General features: G+C 38.4%; 1 protein-coding gene across 3 annotated transcripts in view; it reads left to right on the plus strand.

The window, feature by feature from the left end:
- The window catches only part of pak1 (p21 protein (Cdc42/Rac)-activated kinase 1), a 76,524-nt gene extending 56,410 nt beyond the window's left edge, over nucleotides 1-20,114 (plus strand). For all 3 annotated transcript variants that reach the window (XM_038693674.1, XM_038693675.1, XM_038693676.1), the window contains 8 exons: nucleotides 5,022-5,085; nucleotides 6,231-6,279; nucleotides 9,551-9,663; nucleotides 11,805-11,922; nucleotides 12,462-12,561; nucleotides 12,927-13,123; nucleotides 13,954-14,091; nucleotides 16,456-20,114. In XM_038693674.1, coding sequence (XP_038549602.1) covers nucleotides 5,022-5,085; nucleotides 6,231-6,279; nucleotides 9,551-9,663; nucleotides 11,805-11,922; nucleotides 12,462-12,561; nucleotides 12,927-13,123; nucleotides 13,954-14,091; nucleotides 16,456-16,542 — 866 coding nt within the window. In that variant the 3' untranslated portion in view covers nucleotides 16,543-20,114. The remainder of the gene's footprint in view (nucleotides 1-5,021; nucleotides 5,086-6,230; nucleotides 6,280-9,550; nucleotides 9,664-11,804; nucleotides 11,923-12,461; nucleotides 12,562-12,926; nucleotides 13,124-13,953; nucleotides 14,092-16,455) is intronic.
- The last annotated feature ends 2,321 nt before the right edge of the window (nucleotides 20,115-22,435 follow it).

Here is a 22,435-nt window from a genome sequence, read left to right on the forward strand (position 1 = left end):
TCTGGAAAATATATCTGAAGCTGAGCGAAGCAGTGGCTCCACTTGGAACAAAGTTAAACTGTCCTAAGGCTGATGTCAAAGTCCAAGATGCTCCACTGATAAATGCAAAACCTTTATAAGGACATAAGGAGATTAAAACCAGTGAGCTGTGACCACTTACGAGGCCCCCAGAGTTGTGAATAATGTGGTTTTAATCTTACTGGGTATATGTATTAATAAGAAGTGCCTTTATTTTCTTTTAAAAGACTCTGACAGTCTAACTTTTCAAGCTCATCCTTTTCTTTTAAGAAAGGTCTAAACTGCACAGGCCTAATATTCTTATATATCGATATTATATAATATTATATCTCCTGTGATTTGTAATTAGTTTGTCTATAAATAGAAATCGTCATCCCATGTCTATGTCTCCGTAAAGTAAAAAATATGATGCTGTTTTTACCTGCTACAGTTCAGTGAGGACAGAGTCTCCCGAGTGCTAATTTTAGTCTCATTTACACTCTCCTTTTTGACAGGCAGTTTCATCACCTTCTCCTTATATGCTCACACACACAGTTTCTCTCACAGAGCAGGGTTTGAATTTATTTTAGGCTCAAGTTGGTCAGGCTGGTGGTGATGTTTTTTTAAACAGTATTTTATTATTTGTTTTAACAAGCAACTCACAAAACATAGTTCCTTACTAGTAAGACACTACTAAATATGAAATTAGAATATATGAAAAACAAATAATTTCTCATGGTTAATAGTTGGGAGGGTATTTTACTAATTACATGAGCTTCTTCCATAATACTGTGCCTGTTATTTCTTTAGTCTTCCACATCATGATGAAAATAATGGGTATTAAAATTAAAGCACACAGATTGCTATAGTGTTCTGTGTTTGCCAATGTTAGTGAGGCTTGTTACATAACGTTATCACATCCCACTAACAAAAGAAACAGTGTCTCAAAGTGTCCAAATAATCCTGTTAAAACTTTAGTTTATTGAAGTGTTAAGTCTCAGTCTGTCACGTTTCCAACATGGTGGCCTGACACTCAATGAAAGAGCTGTGTTGACTTGCTCTGCCACAGCTAACAGATGCTAACAGGATGGTGGTTTTGTTTTCTCAGAAATGAACCACAGATATAAAAGTATTTCAATTGTCCTCAGTGGTTTGTTGCGCCGACCGCAGGGAACCCTCAGCCTTTTTTTCTTGAAGCTCCACTCCGCTAACTGTAGCAGTTAACATGAAACAGATGTGAATATTTACAAGTCAAAGTTACACACACACACACAGGTTATTTATTATTTTTTTTTACTTTATTTTTGCCTTGATTTAATGCCTTGAGATCAACCATGTAAAACTACATCCATCCATCCATCCATCCATCCATCCATCGTCAACCGCTTATCCTGCGTACAGGGTCACGGGGGGCTGGAGCCAATCCCAGTTGACATCGGGCGAATGGCAGGGTACAACCTGGACAGGTCGCCAGTCCATGTAATACTCCTTATTTTAAATTTTAAATGAAGTAAAAACAATTATCAGTATGAAGTATTCATAGTATTTTACTTTCAGCTGATTTTATAGCTATAAAAATATCTTAGTTATTAAAACAAGCATGATTAAAGTCCAGATTTATCATGACATCCATGAGTCTTAAAATTGTTAAGTTTGTTAAGTTTTACACCATGCGCCATGGTATACTGGTGCAATAATACTTTGATACTTTAAAAGCCCATACTTGCAGTATTGGAATGTATAAAATATGCAAAATGAAAAAATATTATATATGTTGAATGCTCTTCTCCTAATGATATTTAAAGGTTAAGTGTGTAAGTTTTAGTGGCATCTAGTGGTGAGGGTTGCGAATTGCACCCTCCCTCCCTTATCCAAGCGAGTAGTATAGCTACGGTGCCTGAGACAGGACAAAGATATCATCTATGAGATAGCAGAGAGTTACCAGTCAAGAAATTAGGTTTCTTTAGATAGATATATTAAGATATTATATTTACTTAATTATTCAGTTTTATATTATTATTATTACTTTTTCATTAATAAACAACAGCCACATCAAGAAATGAAGTTCTACAGGATGCTTTTAGATAAGCATGCAAATATTACCAAAATGTCTTTTTGTTTTTTTGTTTTTTTAAATACAACAGAAACACAAAGTAGTACTGACAGCCTTAACTTCAGCTTGTAGTAAAACGGTCATGGGCATTTAGCATGTGAAAGTACAAATTACACATTTGTGTGCACAGTGACAAAGCAATATCCTATAATAATATAATGCAAATTCGGAAAGTATTCATTATTGGTCACTTGATAGGCACACAGTCTTGTTATAGATCACCATAAGCAGTAAAAAGAAATGCATGTTTTCCACCAGGACAGTAAAATGTGAAGTTTAGCTGCTGATCTGAGCTTCCATGCTGTTACCGTTTTATTGACAATAATATTCATCAGCTGTTTGAGTCACGAAGGTAACGGCACATTTCTGTCCATGTATCAAAGCCATAACAGAGCGCTGGAGCATAACTACATGAAATTACAATCCAACTACATATTTTTTTTCTACCAGCGCAGTATAGGTTTAGCTGGCTGATCTGAGCTTTGATGCTGGAAGCTGCCTTTTATTGCCAATTAGTGATCAGCTGATTGTCTCAGGAACATAAGGTACAAAGCCAAAACAGAGCTCTGGAGAGAGAGAGTAACTACATATTTTACACCACAAGCCAAAGCCAGCGGTGAAGAATAAACCAATCAAACTAAGCTTACATGATTTTTCTACGAGGGCAGTAAAAGTTTAGCTGGCTGATGCTTCCATGCTCTAAGCTAACGTTCCGGTTTTATTGCCAATTAACGTTACTGATCAGCTGATTGTCTCTCGCTAATGTAAGCAGCAAAGCCAACCCACAGGCTGGAGAATAAGTAGGCGACATGAAATTAATCCAACTACATATTTCACACACCTCACGTCTCTCTGTGATTATGGCCAGCTTTAAGCTAAAGCTATCAAACACCAGTTTTCATTTGCAAGTCTGACAAACTTAATTACCTGTCCAGCAAAAAACAGACAACTTCAGCACCGCTTTGAAAACATCTGTCCCACATTATAGCCTTCCATCTGGGAAAATCCACAACATCCGTGATTTCTGCTGTCAGCTGTTTGTATCTGTCCCGACATTATTCACTCTTCTTCTTTGTACGTATTCAATGTAGTGACAGGCGTCTACACTACCGGAATTATACAAGCAAAAGAAGAAAGCTGTGATGACGAAACGCGCGCTGTTTGTTCGTTGTCGGCTATTGGAGAAACATAACGACAAATTACAGCGACCTCCATAGAAGGGGGTGCCCGCGGTTATATAGATAAAAATGGCTCATTCTAAGGTAATAAAAACATAATGGTTCATTATGTAAGGTCTTTATGCACCACTGAAAATATAGTTTTGGATCTTATATTGCATTTCTGTCAATAGATCCTCTGAAATATTAGACACTGAACCTTTTAAGATCAATTCAGAACAAATTTCACAATAAGTCTTTTTTTTTTTTAAGTTTGTATGTCTCAAAACTGTCCATAACGACACATTACAAATCATACCCTAAACTAAGAAAGTCCTGTACTTTTAACTAAAATTAAGTAATAATTAATTCCCCTTAATTAAAGGTGATGTCAGATTTTTTTCAGCCTGTGATGTTTTAAAATCATGCCGTAGCCCAGAATTAAAGCAGATATTCAAAAGTACTTATTCCCCATATTTAAGTGTGTTGTTGTTTATTTGTAACTCTTGATATATTTTTTTAAATCATGCCCCACGCCTGTCCAGATGTGCTCAGATCTCCCTCTGCTGGTAAGACTAGGATACTGCATCTCTGTCTGTCTGTCTCTCTGATTGACAGACCTGATATCCACTGTCCCCGCCCCAACTGTCCAATCCTAGCGTCTGATTGGTCGTCCTCTCTTTCCATCATCCAGTCTCCTGCGTTACCAAATGACTCCAAGTTTTGTCCTTTAATCACTTTCCTACTGTGGACTCTGATTACTGAACTGCAGACAGAGCTGCTTCAGCTCTTTTCTGTCTTTCTTTTGTTTGTTGTGCGTTCTTTCTTTCTTACCTGATGATTTTTTTTTCTTTCTTTTCCTTTTGTTTTTTTGCATTCTTTCTTTCTTTCTTCCTTTCTTTCTTTATCATGTAGCACTTTGGGATTTGCTTAAATATATATATAATATATATAAAGTGCATTACAAATAAAATTTATTATTATTTATTATTATTCTATTTCCATTTCACTATCTTTCTAACTCATTTCTTTCTTTAGTTTTGGTTCTTTCTTGATTTTTTTTTCTTTCTTTCTTTCTTCCTTTCTTTCTATTTCCATTTTACTATTATTCTTCCTCCTTTCTTTAGTTTTTGTGATTTCTTTTTCTTTCTTCCTTCTTTCCTTCATGTCTTCCCTTCTCTTCTCTCCTTCCTTTTTTCTTAATTTCTTTCTTTCTTTCTTTCTATTTTCATTTCTCCATAGCCTATTTCTTCCTCCTTTCTTTTGTTTGTTTTTCATCCTTTTTTCTTTTTTGATTCTTTTCCTAATCATGTCTTTCCTTCTGTGCAGACTTACTGATTCAGATGGCTCTGTATCAGTTTTACTTTTCATTTATTCTTCTTTATCATCTTTTCCTATTCCGAATCCTGTTTTTAAAACTTTTCTTTACATCTCCATTTAGTTTTTTGTCTCATCCTTCGTTCCTTCTGTCATCTTCTTTTCTCTTCTGTCGTTCCTCTCTTCTCTCTGCCAGTCAGCATGCTGTGTTGACCTAAGTGTGATGAACATAGAGTAGAATTTGAATGGATAGAAAGACACCTGACTGATTGATATCCATTCAAATTCAGTGGTACTGTAAAATGAACATATGAATACCATTCAGCTGTGGATTACAGGGCCAGGTTTACTTTGTGTTGAGCCATATACATTGCTGTTTGTTTTGATCAACCAATAAGTTGGTTGTTGTTTTCTTTTTTTCTCTTTCTTTAACTCAGGGACGATCGTAAGTGTGGGAGACCCCAAGAAGAAATATACACGCTTTGAGAAAATTGGACAGGGGTAAGTCATAAATATACTGTGGCTGAGTTGACCTGTCAAGTCTCTTGTGATTGGTTCACTCACTGAATGCAAATGTGCATTATGTAAGTGTAGCGTCACATTACGTCCATACAATCTCCAATTCCCCTACATAAAACATATTCAAAAGAAACTGCATGTGTGAAACCTGTCAGGCCTCTAGGCATTACTGACGGGGTTTCTACAAGCAAAACATAAATATTTTAAATTTCTGCTAAACCCAGACTTACTTTTAACACTGTTTTTCAGGTAAGTCTTTTGGATCAAGTACAAGTCACATTTCAAGTCAAGAGATGTCACTTATACTGTACTTGTGCAAGTCAAAACACACATTAAGGAAATATTTATGTTTGCTTTATGTGGCAAACTCCCAGATGAGTTTATGTACATCACTACTGCTGGTGTAATTGAGAGTGCTGTCCATATATATATATACTGAGTAAACAATGAACCAACCCCTAAAATGTCAGACATGTACAGATTTAGAAGTATTAAGATTGACAAGCAAAGTAACTGTATGACTGATGGGGGGAGTCACATAAAAATTCTTTAGTCCTATCCAAAGCCCTGAAAGGTGTCTTGTAATTAGTTGAATGCCCACACAGGCTATAGTGTGGTGTATTCAACTTGACTAATATGGCTGAAGTTCAGTTAGGTGTGCTTCATTATTTTGTGAGAAGAGTTTTCGCTGCTACTTAAGGGTGTGTTACCTCACGTGACATTTGAAAAATGATCTTTTTCATCCAGGAAAGAAATGATGACATACTGAAATTTTTTAAAAGAGAGCTTCTCTTCACTTAATCACTTCACTTAATTTAACTATGACTTTCCTGATATAGGCATGAAACTCTTGCTGCACTTTGCTTTGAACTTATGCACTGCTGCACTTACTTAAAATACTGTATTCTACTTGATTGATCTAATGGGTCTATTGTACTATATCTATTTATTTAACTTGTACATCTTATTTTCCATTAATAATGGCATTCTTCACGTGTTTTTATATGAAGCACTTGTAATGTAATTTAGTATATGGCAGGTGCTATACAATTAAAGTTTGTTAATATTAGTATTACTATTATTATTAATGTACAATGTGTAACTGGAGCTCTGCTGTCTGTTTTCAGGGCATCTGGAACGGTGTACACTGCTATAGACATCGCAACAGGACAGGAGGTCGGTTTGCTTTATCACCCTCCATATTTCCCTACTTTCTACATTTCTCTTGTTTTCCATTCTCCTTCAGTTTACAGCTAGCCACACGCCTTTTTACAAAGAGAATATTAACAGCGCTAAAAATACATGTTTGTGATGTAAAATCAACTGGCACACTGAAAGGAAACCCCGCTCTCACAGGTCACCACTTTTCTGGGTGCCCTTTGCGCATTATGACTCGGATACCTCTTAGACGACCCCTGATAACAACCTAGTTTTAATAATAGGTCACTGGCCTGATCTTCTGTATTAAATTTCAAAAAGCTTGCTAGTCAACCCCTTTCTTCCTCTCACTGGCAGGTTTCAGAGAGTGGGGTACTAACATTATCTGAAGTGCTGCCAGCTTGCTGTTTATCTGTATTGAGGTGTGTAGGTGTAGGCAGTGTAGATGTTAAAGTAAAAGAATACTAACTTACCAGTCTGGAAGAGTAGGAAGAAAATTAAGACAAAAAGAGACTGTAGTTTCTTAAGGTTTGCACTTACCTAAACTTATTTATTTTTAAAAAATGCAACAAAAACAAGCCCCCAAAAGTTCCCCCTTTTTTTTTTTTTAGCTCTAGGGTCAGCAACTTGAATGACTGATCGGAAGGAAGGACTTCACCTCTTTTCCAAGCATTCATTGGCTGCCAGAACTCAGCCATCAGATTAATTGGTTTTTACATTCTCACCTCATATCCTTCCTTTTTAATAGCGTACACTTACTGCCGGTAGTTGCAACACCCCTTTGCTCTAGTCACAAATTAACAATAAAAAAAATATAAAGTAAAATAATAAAACATATAATGTAGATTCAACAAACGATGATTGTGTATTCTTTTCTCATTTCCAGTAAATAAAGATCACATATACTGAGAAATGAGCATTTCTTCTCTAATACATCTTAAATGCATCACACAAATGAAAATCACACACAAAATGCCAAAAAAAGACATCAAACACGGGTTGTCACTATTTTTTTTTACAAAGAAAACCCCTCCCTCTGTTCTTTTAATGTCAAAATGATGCTTTCATTTTCACAATGGCTGATGGCGTATAGGCAAATAGCGCCTTCTCTCCTGATTAAAATGATTAACTCGATGTCATCATGGAATGCATCTAGGAGACGTACTTACAGAAGACAAGTGTTAAAGTTTACTGAAAATGAAAAAAGAAGTCCTGACCTTCCCCTCTATCACACCTTTTTTCACACCTCCCCTCATGTGCGCAAGATACATACATGTGTTGTCAGGGACACTTTACCTTGTGGTTAAATTTACAGAAAAAAACCTTAGCTTCCTCTTTACTGGAAACTAGCATTATTTTGAGACTTGCACTGACGCTGAGTATGTCTAACCATACAAGATGTCTATGAAGATTCTCAGTCATCCAGGTCATAGTTATCCAACGAAGGTTAAAATGAAGGGCAACTGGACTTGGTTGAAGATACTGGAAGACGTTTCGTCCCTCATCCAAAGGACTTCTTCAGTTCTGACTGACTGGCAGGGAAACTCAGCTATTTAACCTCAGTGGGGTCGTTTGCCAGGATCGTCGGTACTGCTGGTTCGTTAGTGTTCCTTGTTGCTGTGACGACAGTCGTTACAGTCGTTGAGACTACCTGTGGCCAAGACTGAACGACCATCGTTGGTATCTTCACCTGAGGCCAAGACTGAACGACCATCGTTGGTATCTTCACCTGAGGCCAATAGGTTACGTTTGTTAAGTTTCCTGGGAAGTGATGAAAGGACAGCATTGTAAGTGGGGGATAAGTGGTGGCGTAGACCCCCTCCCCTGTTCAATGATGGCTTCTCCACCCTGGTGTAGATGCTTCCTTGACACCTCTTTCAAACCATCCATCTTCTCTGTCTAAAATGTGCACCTGGTGGTCCTCAAACGAGTGGTTGTTTTTTCCCTGTGTTTTTTAAACCCAAGAACACACTAAGACAGATACTGGTCCACCCCAAAGACCGCACACCCAAACACAAGAAGATACCAACGATGGTCGTTCAGTCTTGGCCTCAGGTGAAGATACCAACGATGGTCGTTCAGTCTTGGCCACAGGTAGTCTCAACGACTGTAACGACTGTCGTCACAGCAACAAGGAACACTAACGAAGTTCGATGACCCGGGATAACGACCCCACTGAGGTTAAATAGCTGAGTTTCCCTGCCAGTCAGTCAGAACTGAAGAAGTCCTTTGGATAAGGGACGAAACGTCTTCCAGTAGCTTCAACCAAGTCCAGTTGCCCTTCATTTTAACCCTCGTTGTCTAACCATACACAGACAAAGGTCTCTTAAGGCAAAGATAAGGTCAGGCACAAGAAAGATATTGGACTTATTAAATAATTAAATACAGTATCTCAACTTAAACAAACATCCATGTCCTGTAATTTTATGGCAATACTTCCCATCATTTTTAAGATATTCAGTCTGGACAAAAATGGTGGACCAACAGACAGACCACAGGGATTTGCTACTGAAATTGCTAAATAAAAAGCTCCTGAAAAACTAAAGCTCCCACACAGAAACACTGTTAAAGGTCGAAGAGGACGTAAAGGGAAAATAAAGTCCGTACCTGGATGATTTAGATGACTGTACACACAAAATGTTCACTCAGTTTTTGTTCAAAGTTAAACCATGATTCTGAGTGAGTCAGACTAAAGAGTTTAAATGGCAAATTTAGGGAGAAATTTAAACTAAATGTCTTTGTTAGAGTTAGTAGGGGTTAGGAAAGATGCTAGGTGTTAAAGGCAGAACAGGAAGTTTAAAGGAAACGTAGGTTCATCCGGGTAAAATGAAGCGAAGACAACGAGAGATTAAGGGGAGAGAGCAGCGAGTTCAGATGGAGTTTGCACAGTGAGGACATTGTGGCAGTAAACTGGATTTAAGTCTGGCTTCATTAGCGGTGACTTCCAAGTTAATTTTAAAGGAGCTCAGCTCGTCTGTCATGCTGATCTTCCTCAGTTTCACTCGCTGAGGATTAGTCTGTGTGCTTGTTTTAAACGTCTGCCTACAGCCTTTAGGATTTAGATATTTTGCCCGTCAGTGCCTTTTCTGGCTGTCGTCTGTCTTCAATTTCTTACCGTTTTACTTTTCATCCTTTTGTCTTTTATTCCCTGTCACATTATCTATTTCTTTTAATAAACCTGTCTGTCTTTCCTTTATTGTGCTCCTCCCCACGTTCTCCAACCTCTCCACTGTTTTTCTTTTCATTCGCATGTGAATATATGTCAAATATTTCTCTTTTTCTCTCTCAGGTTGCCATTAAACAGATGAACCTGCAGCAGCAGCCAAAGAAGGAACTGATCATCAATGAGATTCTGGTGATGAGGGAAAATAAGAACCCAAACATAGTCAACTACTTGGACAGGTTAGAGACACGATCCCACACACCATCACTTCACAGCATCTCCTTTGTATTCATTCACTAGAAAATGTGACAGGTGGGTGAGAAAACAGAAGATGACATTAGCATTAAACTCTGTTTTCCTAATGTACTGTAATGTATAGCGGCTCTCTTGGCTTTGCGGTTTTGCACACAGTTTTCTCCAGACAATCTGAACTATAAACGTAAGAATTGTAAATGTGTAATCATGTGTAAACAATGCACATTTCTTTATTTCTGGTATAAATATTTAGCCACAGTGAGAAGTGAGATTTAAACACTATTTGAGCAGCTTCTTTTAAAAAAAACAACAACATTGGAGCAGCTGGTGTATCTGTTTTCAGTGAAGACAAAAAAACTCACATTGTTTTCATGAAGAAAACAGTCGATACTCTGCCTTTTTCCATCATGCTGTGAGCAACCACAACCTGATTTCATTCTCCACACAGCAGCAGGACACAATAAAGGGAGTTTATTAGTGTGCTGAGGATTTAGAGGTGTCACCTGCAGCTCCTCACTGCTCCATAACTCCCTGCAGTGGTTAAACTCATCCACTGAAGAGAAAATGACAGAAATGACCATGTTGTTTTAGGTGAGCGAAGCCGTCCAGCAAATATACTCTCAATTTGATCCATCTTGCAATGTAAAAACAGTTTCTCTGTCTTAATAGAAAAGTAAATTTTTCCATTTCACGGATCTCTTTGGTGATTTCCAGCCTGTTCCCTGCTGTAGGACGATAAGTCTGCAACCATTTGCAATTGACTGCTTTTTTTTGCTGTTGCAGTTAATATTCTCAGGGGGTATCTGTCATAATTTTCAGACATTATTATGACTGTTTATTACCATGTCGGCGTGCTTTCGTGACCTAAAACCTTACTGGTTTCTTCAACCAGTTAGCTGGAACATAGTCATGTTTTCACTTCTGTTGTATTACCCTAAAAATGAACAGCTCTCTTGAGGTTCAATGGACTGATCTATCTATCTATCTCTCTATTTCTCACTCTCCCTCTCTCACAAATTTTCTGTTTATATTCATGTTTTTATTTCACACTTGCTTTGGCAATGTTTTCCATGCCAGTAAAGCCCCATTGAATTGAACTAAGAAAGCGAGAGAGAGAGAGATTGATGCCTGCAGACAAACCTTTCTGGAGGCTGCAGCTTTAAATTTGGAGGATTATATTTGGTTTTGGCAGGTTCACACTCAGCTGAGATCCTTCTGTTCAGGTTGCCGTTCCGACAACAAAAAATTATTTAAATATAAATTAGCCAAAAGTGAAGTTCCACGACTTTTCTTAGAAACCTGGAAAACACCTCTGTGATGTGCCAGATGTTTCAGGAGCTGTGGAAACACTGTAGGTATTAGTGAGGAAACGCAACTGAGCTGTGAACTGGGAAGACTGACGCATGATGAGAGGCTATTCAGTGCTGCTGTTGTCAACCAACCCACTCGTCATGTAGGGGGGGGTTCTCATGGTTACCCGTTTGTCTTGAGAGATATTTAGGAGGCACATGCAAGACTGGTGATAATGCTGTCATCCCCATGGAAACAACAATTTCACGGTCACTGATTTACTGTTTCTGTCCAGCCAGTATATTTTATATCGTACCTCTGCTGCTAATAATAAACTTTGTTTTGTTCTATAAATAAAGGTTGCAAAGTACTTGATAACATAAAATCAAGCTATGTTAGAGGCAAAATTACTAAGTGCTTTACAGCATGAAGCCAAGAATAGTAAAAGCCTGAACCACCCCAAAAAAATCAAACAAGAATAAAAGCAGATGGGCTTAAACTGTGGTGGTTACAAACGACTAGAGAAAGTAAGAGCAAGTCAGATTAACTAAAATCAGGGTAATCTACACGGTAAAAGGGAATCAGCCGCAGCTAACGAATCCTCTTAGATAAATTGTTCCAAATCCTCGGGGCTGACAAGAAAAGGCCAATAAAACTGACTTAAATATAAAAGTGAATAATAATATTAGAGGACAAATTCACAAATTGAAAAACATACAAATCCCTCCATTGAATTTCCTGTAGTGCAGCTGGAGTTTCCTCTGGTTCTAAAAAAACATTTCCTGTCTTCCTATATCGTAAATATATATACCTGCATATATTGATATTTGCACAGTTACCTGGTGGGTGACGAGCTGTGGGTGGTGATGGAGTACCTGGCCGGAGGTTCGCTGACTGACGTCGTAACAGAAACTTGCATGGATGAAGCCCAGATAGCTGCTGTGTGCAGAGAGGTAAGAGACGTGAGGCCCGCCCACTTTGACATCATCTCTCTTTCTAGCTGGATGATCTGCTAAAGATTGATTGTGGATTATTCAGAGTTTGGGGCAAACTGAGACCATGACAATGGGACATGAGGTTGATCTGTCTTGACCCCACTTGCAGCTCTGATCTCAGATCTGTTGGACTCATCAATCAAATGTTCAGTAATTGGAAACACTAAGTGACACAAAAAGAATTCTGTTATCTGCTAATTGTGATGAATCTGTGTTCACACAAACAATGAGGGTCCCTTTTTTAATATTAAAAATCATCCCTGATCTTAAAAACGGTGCTATTTACAGAATGTTGATAGAGGGAATACAAGAAAACATTCAGTAGATTTTGATACTGACTCTTCTGGATGGTTAAAGACGGACTAAACCTTTAATAGAATTATTACAGTAGGTTTAATGGTAATGGTGTCATAATGATGCATTATGTTTTGCTAAATATGGTGATGTCGATACATGAAGAAGTGTCTTAATGTGTCTCTGTGTCTCTGCCTCTCCAGTGTCTCCAGGCGTTGGAGTTCCTCCACTCGAACCAGGTCATCCATCGAGACATCAAGAGCGACAACATCCTGCTGGGCATGGACGGCTCTGTCAAACTCAGTATGTCCAACAACGGATTTGTCATTTCATTCTTTCAGTTTATTCATTCAGTGCATTTATTCCTTCTTTATTAACAGCAGAGTGTTGTTGTAGTTGCTCAGTGTGACCAGTGGGGGGAGCTCTCGTTGCACTCAGTGAACATGAGCCTTTATATTGTTATCTACAGTAGATTTAAGACACTTCATGTAAAAAACTAAAGCTGTTTTCTGGGGGGCCAAATATTTGTGTTGGAGGGAGTTGGAGTAAATATATCGCAGCTTTTTTCCATATCGAAGGTGTTGCTTGATTTTCTTTTGTTCATCTGAAGACAGAATTTCAAACATTGTGAGCACATGGACTCATTTTGTCTTCTCTCCTCCTCCCAGCTGACTTTGGGTTCTGCGCCCAGATCACTCCGGAGCAGAGTAAACGCAGCACCATGGTCGGGACTCCATACTGGATGGCTCCAGAAGTCGTGACCCGTAAAGCTTACGGCCCCAAAGTGGACATCTGGTCCCTGGGCATCATGGCCATAGAGATGGTGGAGGGGGAGCCGCCTTACCTGAATGAAAATCCACTCAGGGTGAGATGTGCTGCAGGCTAACCAAGAGAGTAAAAGCTGATAAGCACGGCAAAAGATTATTTTTTCTTATTCATTGTAAAAATAGTTTGACAGTAAATACCAACACAAATGCATTTGTTAAATATTGCCTCGATATTAAGACGATAATTTATTTCTGGAAATAACATTTGAATAAATGGGGGTTGTATTATATTTGAGGGAGTTGTAGATTCACACCTTCACACAGGAGTGTCTCCCAGAAGGATTTTGTGATTGGATCCCTGCTGCTTTTATAAGACAGTCACAGAATAGAAAACTTTCAGGTTCCAGCTAGAATCTGATCTCAACAACATTATTACCCCTTATGATAAACTGGTCATAAAGACAGTACTGCTGTAACACCAGCTCCTACAGAGGGTGCTGCATTATGAACTGTTGCCTTAATGTTGCTAGGATAGCAAGTTTGTTCAACCTGCAGGACGTTTTGACAGGACACGGAACGCTTTGTGCTGCCAGAGAAAATAAATTCCTGAAAGTGAAACGAGTCGTTGGAAGAAACAGACCAGCGATCAAGTCAAGCAGCCAAGAATTACTGCTGTTACACAACGTCATAATGAGGAGCTCAACAAGAATAACTGAAACACGCTAACTCTCACTGTTATCGCCTCAGCACTACAGTGGCTCATACAGAGACAGTAACATATTGGACACCACAGTTAGTTACTCAGAATAAAAAAAACATATTACTACAACATAAACAAGAGTAACTCAGATAAAATCAGACGAAGGATTTTAAAAGTTTCACGCTTCATGAGATTCTGACTAACATGCTGCTGGTGTGTTTTGCCTAGGCGCTGTATCTCATAGCTACCAACGGGACGCCGGAGCTGCAGAACCCGGAGAAACTGTCGACGACATTCAGAGACTTCCTGAACCGATGTCTGGAGATGGACGTGGAGAAGAGAGGGTCGGCTAAAGAGCTACTGCAGGTACTGTGTGTGTGTTCATAGTCTGTACATTATAACATAATAACAAAATTGAAAAAGAAAGAAAAGAAAGACAAAAACATGTTCATTAAATATCCCTATTAAATAAATATTCAAATATACAATAAAGACAACTATGAATATAATACGCAGAATATTTATTATACCTCCCAGCCCTTCCCAACAGGTTACAACAACACATTTAAAAGGATCTGGAAAATAACACTCTTGGTCAATGCGTTTTGTTTCTAAATTTATTTAGAAAGTTTTGGAACATTGTTTATGTGTTCGTTGACTGTTTATTCATCTTGGATGGATGAACTGGATATTATCTATATCTTAATCCTATTTATGTTCTTTGTGTTCATTGGTGTAACTATGTATTTATACTGCATTCACAGCCGAGTTTCTCTTGAAAAAGAGATTTTAGAAAGGAAAAATTAAAACAGATTAGAAGGAAAAGTAACTGACAAACAGAAGGATAGAGGCAACAGAAACTAGTCTGATGTACACATTGAAACAGTGTGTTGTTCCAGTTTCTTGTCTGGGTTTTTAATAATACTGTATACAAACAGTAGATCAAGTTTTTTTTTTTCAATACTAGACTGGGAAATGAGGCGGGCGCCGAGGCGGAGGAAGAAGATGGATCCTTAAGTTAAAGTAACAATACTGCAGTATAAAAATGCTTCAGTGCAATTTAAAATCCTGCATTGCAAATGTTACTTAAGTAAAAGTACGTAAGTGTTATTAGCAACATACTTAGAGTAGCAAAAGTAAATGGTAAATTTGGATGTTAGACGACAGGTTACTGGGCTGGTTAGTGACCACACAAGACGCAGAAACATCCATTTGCACTTGACTAACAATAAGCACTTTGTCTGTCAGCGGTGGTTTAGGAAATAAAAACTGAATCCAGCCCCAGTGCTTCCAGCTCACAGACAGTTGTGTAGGTGGAGAGACGTGGAGGTCGTGTTGAACTTAGCAGCAAAACAAGTTGTGTAACTGTTCTATGACTCAGAGCTCCGAGGTGATACTGGGACTTATAATGTTTCAGAAGGAGGTCTGTTTCAGACGTAATTCAATTTAATGGTTCCTTTGTAAGAGTGTGTGTACGTGGTTAGAGTCCTTGTCCCTGAAGTAACTGTTTAAAGGTGGATTCAATTCTGTGTGTGTCTGTCTGTCTGTCTGTCTGTCTGTCTGTCTGTCTGTCTGTCTGTCTGTCTGTCTGTCTGTCTGTCTGTCTGTCTGTCTGTCTGTCTGTCTGTCTGTCTGTCTTAAATAAGAGGTCTCATCTGGGATTATGTAGGCCTGCACATCACAGTTGTGCTTCAGGCCTCTGTGGTATTTCAGTCTAACATGACAAGGGGGCTGCCATAGTTGCTTTAAAGGGGGGATCCACTGTTTTAAATCACAGACTGTCTATAAATATAATAAGGGCATGTATCCAGGATATTTTGGCTTTATTTTGGTGCAGTGGGAGGAATTATATATATATACTGACAAAAACATTTTTATAAGGATTGTGGCTCTGTCAGAGATGATGATTATGTCAAAAAAAGTGTGTCTTTTGCTATAGTTGAGAATACATCACAAAAAAACAATAGGATTCAAGTCCAAGAAACTTTGCCTGAACACCCTGAAAACCTGACCACACTAACACAGTGCGACACCACCCCTGAGCTCTCATAGGCAACATTTTATAACGAAAAAAGGGGAGCTCCAACAATTTAGTACTGCACTTCCTTAGAGTTGGGGGACTCGCAAGAAACAGAATAAAAAGAAAAACATTTTAAAATTGTAGCAGCTGAGGCTGAAATATCTTGACTTCCAAAACACTGAATCCTACATTTCCCATACATGCAACTCAGTAGCATCTTTAATGAGTCCCCGTCTGCCTTTATAAATGACCTCCACACCTGAAGTTTATAACGCAGGATTTCTGTTTTAAACCCACGCTCATCCATCATTTAAATTAATTATTAAAGAAGTCATAAAGAAACATTAACATTATGTGATAATTAAACCACCAACATTATAAATTAGATTTTACCAAGTCTTTTATTGGTTTTTGTGTAGTTTGTCTTTTTGTACCATTTGAACACGCTGAAGAGATATTTCTACAGAAAGGTCATAACGCACATGAGGGTAGCCATTTATTTATTTTTCCTGAATGATGAATCAACAGGTAAAACTGTTTTTAACATCCTGAGAATCTGTTTCCTTTTTTTCTATAGTGAATTAAAATATTTCTCTTTTTTTTTTCTCCAACTCCCTTCCCTCCCTCCATTCTTCTTGTCCTTCCCTTTCTCCTCCCTGGACCTCTCCTCTTCCCTCCTCCCTCTGTCTCTTTCCCTTCTCCTCTCTCAGCATCAGTTTCTGAAGATGGCGAAGCCTCTCTCCAGTCTGACTCCTCTCATTGTGGCTGCCAAGGAAGCTGCCAAGAACAACCGCTAGCTAGTTTTGCACTCATTATCTTGTCTCTCTATCCCTCTCTCTCTCTTTACCATCTCTCCATCCTCTCTCTTCTTCGATTTCAGTAGATGGGACGGCATTGATGGCTGCTGGCTTCAAATGCCTACAGTCCTTCCTTTCCCTCCGTTCTTCTTTTTGTCTTTTATAACCTGAACCAACCCCCAACCCTCACAGGGAGAAAGAAGGGTGGTTTCTTCCTGTAACTTCTTTTTCGACACTCCACTGGACTCAGACAGGAAGCCGGGGGTTAACTGAATGACGTCATCAGCCGAGCTGTGATCAAGTGAAGTCATCGCTGACATAACCACCACCTCAGCCAGTATGAACAACCCAATATGAGAGAGAGAGAGTGTTTCAACAGAGCAACAGACTCATGGGAGTTTTTTAAAAATACATTTTGTTTTTCTACCTTGTCTGTAAAAGCCCCGAACCACAACAGCCAACCAGCACCCTCTGCTGCAGACTGTGTGTGTGTGAGCTTCCTGTCATGCGTCTATGGGTCTTAGTTCGACTTATCTTCTGTGTAAAAGTGCATTTGTTGATTTTCATTTTATCACTCTCTTTTTCTAAAATAATTGTGTGTGTGTGTGTGTGTGTGTGTACATGCGAGTGTGTGGATTGTGTGTATGTATTTTTGGTCATGGGGGGATGTTGGCATATTAATTAAGTTGATTGTAGCGTTACGTTCTGTAGTTTTTGACACGGAGCAGGTGAGGTTTGGTACTTTGTCGTGTCTGCGGTGTGAGCTGTAAGTTAGAGATTATTAATATTAATTATAATAAGGACATTATGGCGTGCTCAGAGCCATCGATGGACTAAGTTTGGCTATAAATGGTTTTCCTGTTTTCAAAACAGCCATTTTGACTCCATGGTATCTTTCCAGGAGGAAAAGTGAACCAGTGAACTGGACTGTCATGTGGCAAAGAAAACGTAGTTGTTTACCCAAAATCCACTCTGCCAAACTCTCTCCATCTGCAGCTCTGGGTTCTTCACTGTCTGCGGCCTCGATGCTGAGACTGTGAGGGAGAGAATGTGCATGTCAACAACCTTTTTTATACGGTACGTTTAAGACGGAGAAAAAATGATAATAAATGAGTTGTGATAATGTTGAAATGTAAAGTGACGATACATGAAGGATGCTTGTGTATGATGGGAAAGATCATATCTTAATCCTATTTTCAGAAGAAGACGGGGACAAATAAATGCTGCAATGGTGCAAAGCTATTGGATCCCCAGTAACCCGCTAAAAATAAGGTGTATATTTTACATGTAAAAAAAAAAAAAGCTGCGGTGACAAAAAAAAGACGACAACAATCTGTTTCATCTTTTGTTTACAGACTTTTTTTATAGTTGATCAATGTCAGAAAATGAGTTCAACACCTGTTTGGATTTTTTTCCGCTGAATTAAATCAACAGGTTTTCTCGTCTGCAAAAAAAACAACTGACGGGTCACAGGTTCAAATCCCGCAAGAGCTAAAGTCTCCATCAGCTGCCACGGTTGTTCGCTCTGCATTTGAGCGTCAGATAAAGAAAACACCTGCAATGTAAATACCCACCAAACATCCATTCAAAACTCTCACTTTGGTTCCTTCTTACTTGTTTTTATTGTTTTTTTTAATCTAGTGTTGGTGTACCTCTGGCCTTAAACTGTTTCAAAGGTGCAAGACTACTTTAGTACCAGTCTGATGGCAACGATACACCGGCAACATTTTTAGGCAACAGTGAAAATTGTCAACAACCGTGCTGCAATTACTTTGATTAATCTTTGTTAATCGATTCATCTTTAAATTTGTAAAAAAAAATCAAAACATTTTGAAAACCTGTTCATCACAATATCCCAGAGCCCAAGGTTATTTCTTCAAATGTCTTGTTCTGTGCAACCAACCCTTTCAAAACGCAAAAATATGTGGTTAACAGTGATAAAATCAAATGATAAAAGCAGAGTGATTGGCATGTTTGTTTCAAAAAGTAAATAATTAATCGATTATCAAAGAATTTGCAGATTCATTTTCTAATCAGCTGATAATTGCAGCACTGTAACAGGGAGAGGGTTCGCTTAAATCACATGGTTATGATCATCATTGTGGTCACAGATTTGAACTCTGCAGCACCCAGTGTGAACAGTGCCTACTGAAGTGCCTTTGAGCAAGGCACTAAAGCGCACGGCTGCTTACACTGGCTGCAGTACAGAGGGTGAAAACACTAAACATGTATACACTGCCTGAAACTGTTGCCACTGTTGGAGTTTGTGTATCCTGGTCTGAACACTGTTACTAGTAGTGACTATTCTGTTTGAATTTCTCTTGAGACCAGGATGGTCTGAACCAGGTGAACTCTGTGTGTAGGTTAAAGTTTAGGTGTCAATAAATACTCCTCAAAAGAGAAAGTAACACTAACAATCAGAGACGTAAGAGCTGTCTGTCAATGAAAAACTACAGGAATGCTACTTTAAATGACCCTTTAAATGTTGGGTCACTTTTCCCATGTAATGGTGTTTTGATGGGATTGTATTAATGTTGTCTACCTACCAAGATGGATCGGACCAAACAATATTTAAGATTAATTCTCCAGTTAGTTTAATCTGCTGCGGTGTACCAGATGGGATGAGTTTCACAATGTTATGTTGGATAAATTGCATAAGTAGTTTTACATTTTAGGAAACATCATAGAATTATCATAAAACACGTGGGAGTCATTTCATTAGCACTGATGGAAAACAAGATAAATAGATGTCCTAATTCAATCCATACGGTTCCGTTGTGTTCAGTCGTATAAATCCGGTAGCTTTCCTTCGTAAGAGCTTGTTTACAGCGTCCCCTCTCCCAGTGGACAAGGAAATCTTTTTAATACCCCAGAGTTTCAGGCTAGAGGCCAATCCATGATTAGCAGTCACATAATGACGAACAATCGCTCAAGATTCTTAGTGCGAAAAGCCGTCTTATATAGCAATCCTCAGTTTTAGAGCTCGTTTAGTTTGGCCGACATACAACAGAACAGGTACCTTTCACTATATAGTGAGGTTCATAAAAGACTGGAAGTTTCTTTCACCTTTTTAGCTGCAAGATTTCTGCTCCATCTGCAAAATTTCACTGAAAAAGAGTTGGTGGTTGCTCCTATGTAGGAGGGGTGGGGGCCATTTGTCCGTTGTCCGCTGATCATCCTTTGCGACCATTTTATACCTGCCAAGAGAAACTACTGTTCCCGAAATAAGATAAAAACCATAACATTCAGCCTTGATAAATCGGCCTCTGTAGGAAACAAACAAACAGACTGATGCTGACTCTTACAAATACTGCTGGACCTTAGAACAAGTAGAATTAATTAATTTGGTAAAGACTTATTTTACCGAAGAAGTGACCATCACCAAGCAGGACACAGTTCTCTTATCAGCTTATAGGGGATTCAGGTCTAAATAAGGGTTCAGTCCAGGATGAGACGGTCAATGCAGGCTTAACTGCCCAGTGTATCAGAGCCATAATTTATCTGTTTATATATAATTTTGATGATTTGACACAACTCTGAAAAATGAAAAAAATAAAACTGTACAAAAACTGGATGTCTGGTCTTTCTTTTCTTTTCTTTTTTTTTTAAAGCGTTTCCTGAGCTCGTGGCAACAGGGAGCAAAAACTGATTGTCTCAGATTTTCAGCATTTTATAATTAAGGTTTGTTCCACACCTGCAAGTACACAATGTTTCCTAAACTAAGCTTTGCCTAAAATGTCACAGAGCCAAATCTGTACTGAGTGCAGCACTGTTCCTGATAGTGACCCTATCTAACTTGCAGTCAGGGCAAATAAGGGAAAAAAAATTTGTGCATCTTGGTAGCTCATTTTTATTTAATTTAAATGTTACTTTACATTATGTTGTATTTATCAGGGACAATGCATAATATATGGGCTAATTCTCATCTGCAGTCCCTGGGCACGTTCCAGTTGTGGACAGGTTATTACGATAAAATATTAATAATAAATCCAAACCTTACACTTTTTATAAAAAGCTGACTTGAATCAAATCAAACTGACCACTTGTTAAACAAGACTCAAATGAGCCAGTCCTCCCAAAACAAAACAATTTTGGTGCACCAAAATGTTCAAAATATTTATTCAATAATGCCAAAACTTAGATAAATGTTTCAGAAGAAACTAACTCAGGTGTCACTGGAGAAATTTCAGACTGCTCTTTTTGATTTTGTCCAGCTACAGGAAATATTATCCACCCCTCAAAACTGCACTGCACTATACGGACCATGTATAGCTTTTAATGATAAGATACTAGAACACCAGTACTTATTCACTATTGCCTTGTGTGCTCTTCTAAAGTCCAGCGCATTGTTAGCCGAGTAGACTGACCACCAAATAATAATACTGAGAAGTTTTATTTATGATTTCCTAATAGTCTTGAAAACTCTAAAGCCTTTCTTTAAGTCAATTGTGTAATCGACTGTTCTTTGCCTGAGTCTGGGGCAGAAATGAGCCTTAAATCCGTCTGGCAGCGACGGCCGCCTGCAGCCGCCGTCCGTCTGGCTGTGAAATTAGATCCCGCCTGTTTTTTCTTTTTTTTTCTTTCTCCTTCTAATTAAAAGTGGTAATTACTGATTGCCTGCTTCCTTAGCTCCCCTTTCATCTGGAGGCTAATAGGGAATTCTTTTTTTAGATGGAAGTGAGGCTGTATTGCAGCACGGTTTTTAAAATAAGTACAGATCTGTATTTCCTTCAATCCTCTATCTCACACCTGTTTGTTATCCTCTTTTCTTGTGGCTGCATCCTTTTTATCCTCTCATCTCATTCCTTCAGCCAGATCTTTCCATTTTAATAGGTGAGATTTTCTGATTTATAAATGTCTGTTTTGTGGCTCAAATTCACAATTTCATTCAAACTATATCCAGCAATCACTTACACCCTGACCTCACCCATCCCCTCTCCCTCATCTCAGCCCTCCACCTCCTAATGTCCACAGTAAAGTGGACAGTCTGTCTGTGGCAGTAATCCTCCTTAAATCCTTCACACACGCTGCTGTCCCCACTCAAGTCTCAAGTGAGACTCCACAATCTTCTCCTGCTCTTCTTCCTTTGTCTGACTTAAACCGTTCATTTACATATTGATCAGATTTTAAAACTATACTACAGTAACAGTATTTAAATATTTAAAAGCAGTAGCCCCTCTGCAACCACTTCTGTCTTCTGGCTCAGTGCAGAAAACATTTTGTACATTAAAAGTCATCAGATTGCACATCGTAACTGTTGGATGCCAATCATTTTGGTAATGGAAGCATTAAATAGGATGTGTAATATTTGAAATTAGGGGTCTAACCTTTTCATATGCAATTTTAACTTCAGTCTTGAATAAAACTGATTAAGAGAATTTTATTAAGTTGACAAATTGAGGTAGTTTTTTATGTTTCTTTTCTTTTATTTTCTTCGCTCTTTTAAAAAAACACAAGCAACATTTTAATTATTTATTATTTTATACAATACCAACATTACTGATGATTGTTAATAGACAAAATATTTGGTTAAAGTTGAGCATGAAGATGTAATAAAGACAGAAATGTAATTTCTTTGTTCAGCTCTGTCTCCATTGTCACCAGAGAGACCGAGCTCTTCTTTACCAACTGTAAATATCCTGCAGACAGAAAAAGTGACACAGGATTTCTGCTTGTTTCTTTTTCATGGTAGAAACTCTCTGATCCTCTGCACTCTGTCTTCCTGCTTCCCTCATTAACTCTTAATTCGGTCCTTCCTCCCTCGTGCATTAAATATTCGGTCTCTCTCAGTGTATCTTCCTCTGCTGGTGGTGTATGTGTGGACAGGAATGAGGCTGGTTTCTGCTGAAGTGGCAGAGAGAGGAGGATCGACAGAGTGTGACTCATCAATGAC

Source organism: Micropterus salmoides, unplaced genomic scaffold (assembly GCF_014851395.1).
Source record: "Micropterus salmoides isolate LMB-PRFRI ecotype aquatic unplaced genomic scaffold, ASM1485139v1 Ms_hic_scaffold_3, whole genome shotgun sequence".
Lineage (NCBI taxonomy): Eukaryota > Metazoa > Chordata > Actinopteri > Centrarchiformes > Centrarchidae > Micropterus > Micropterus salmoides.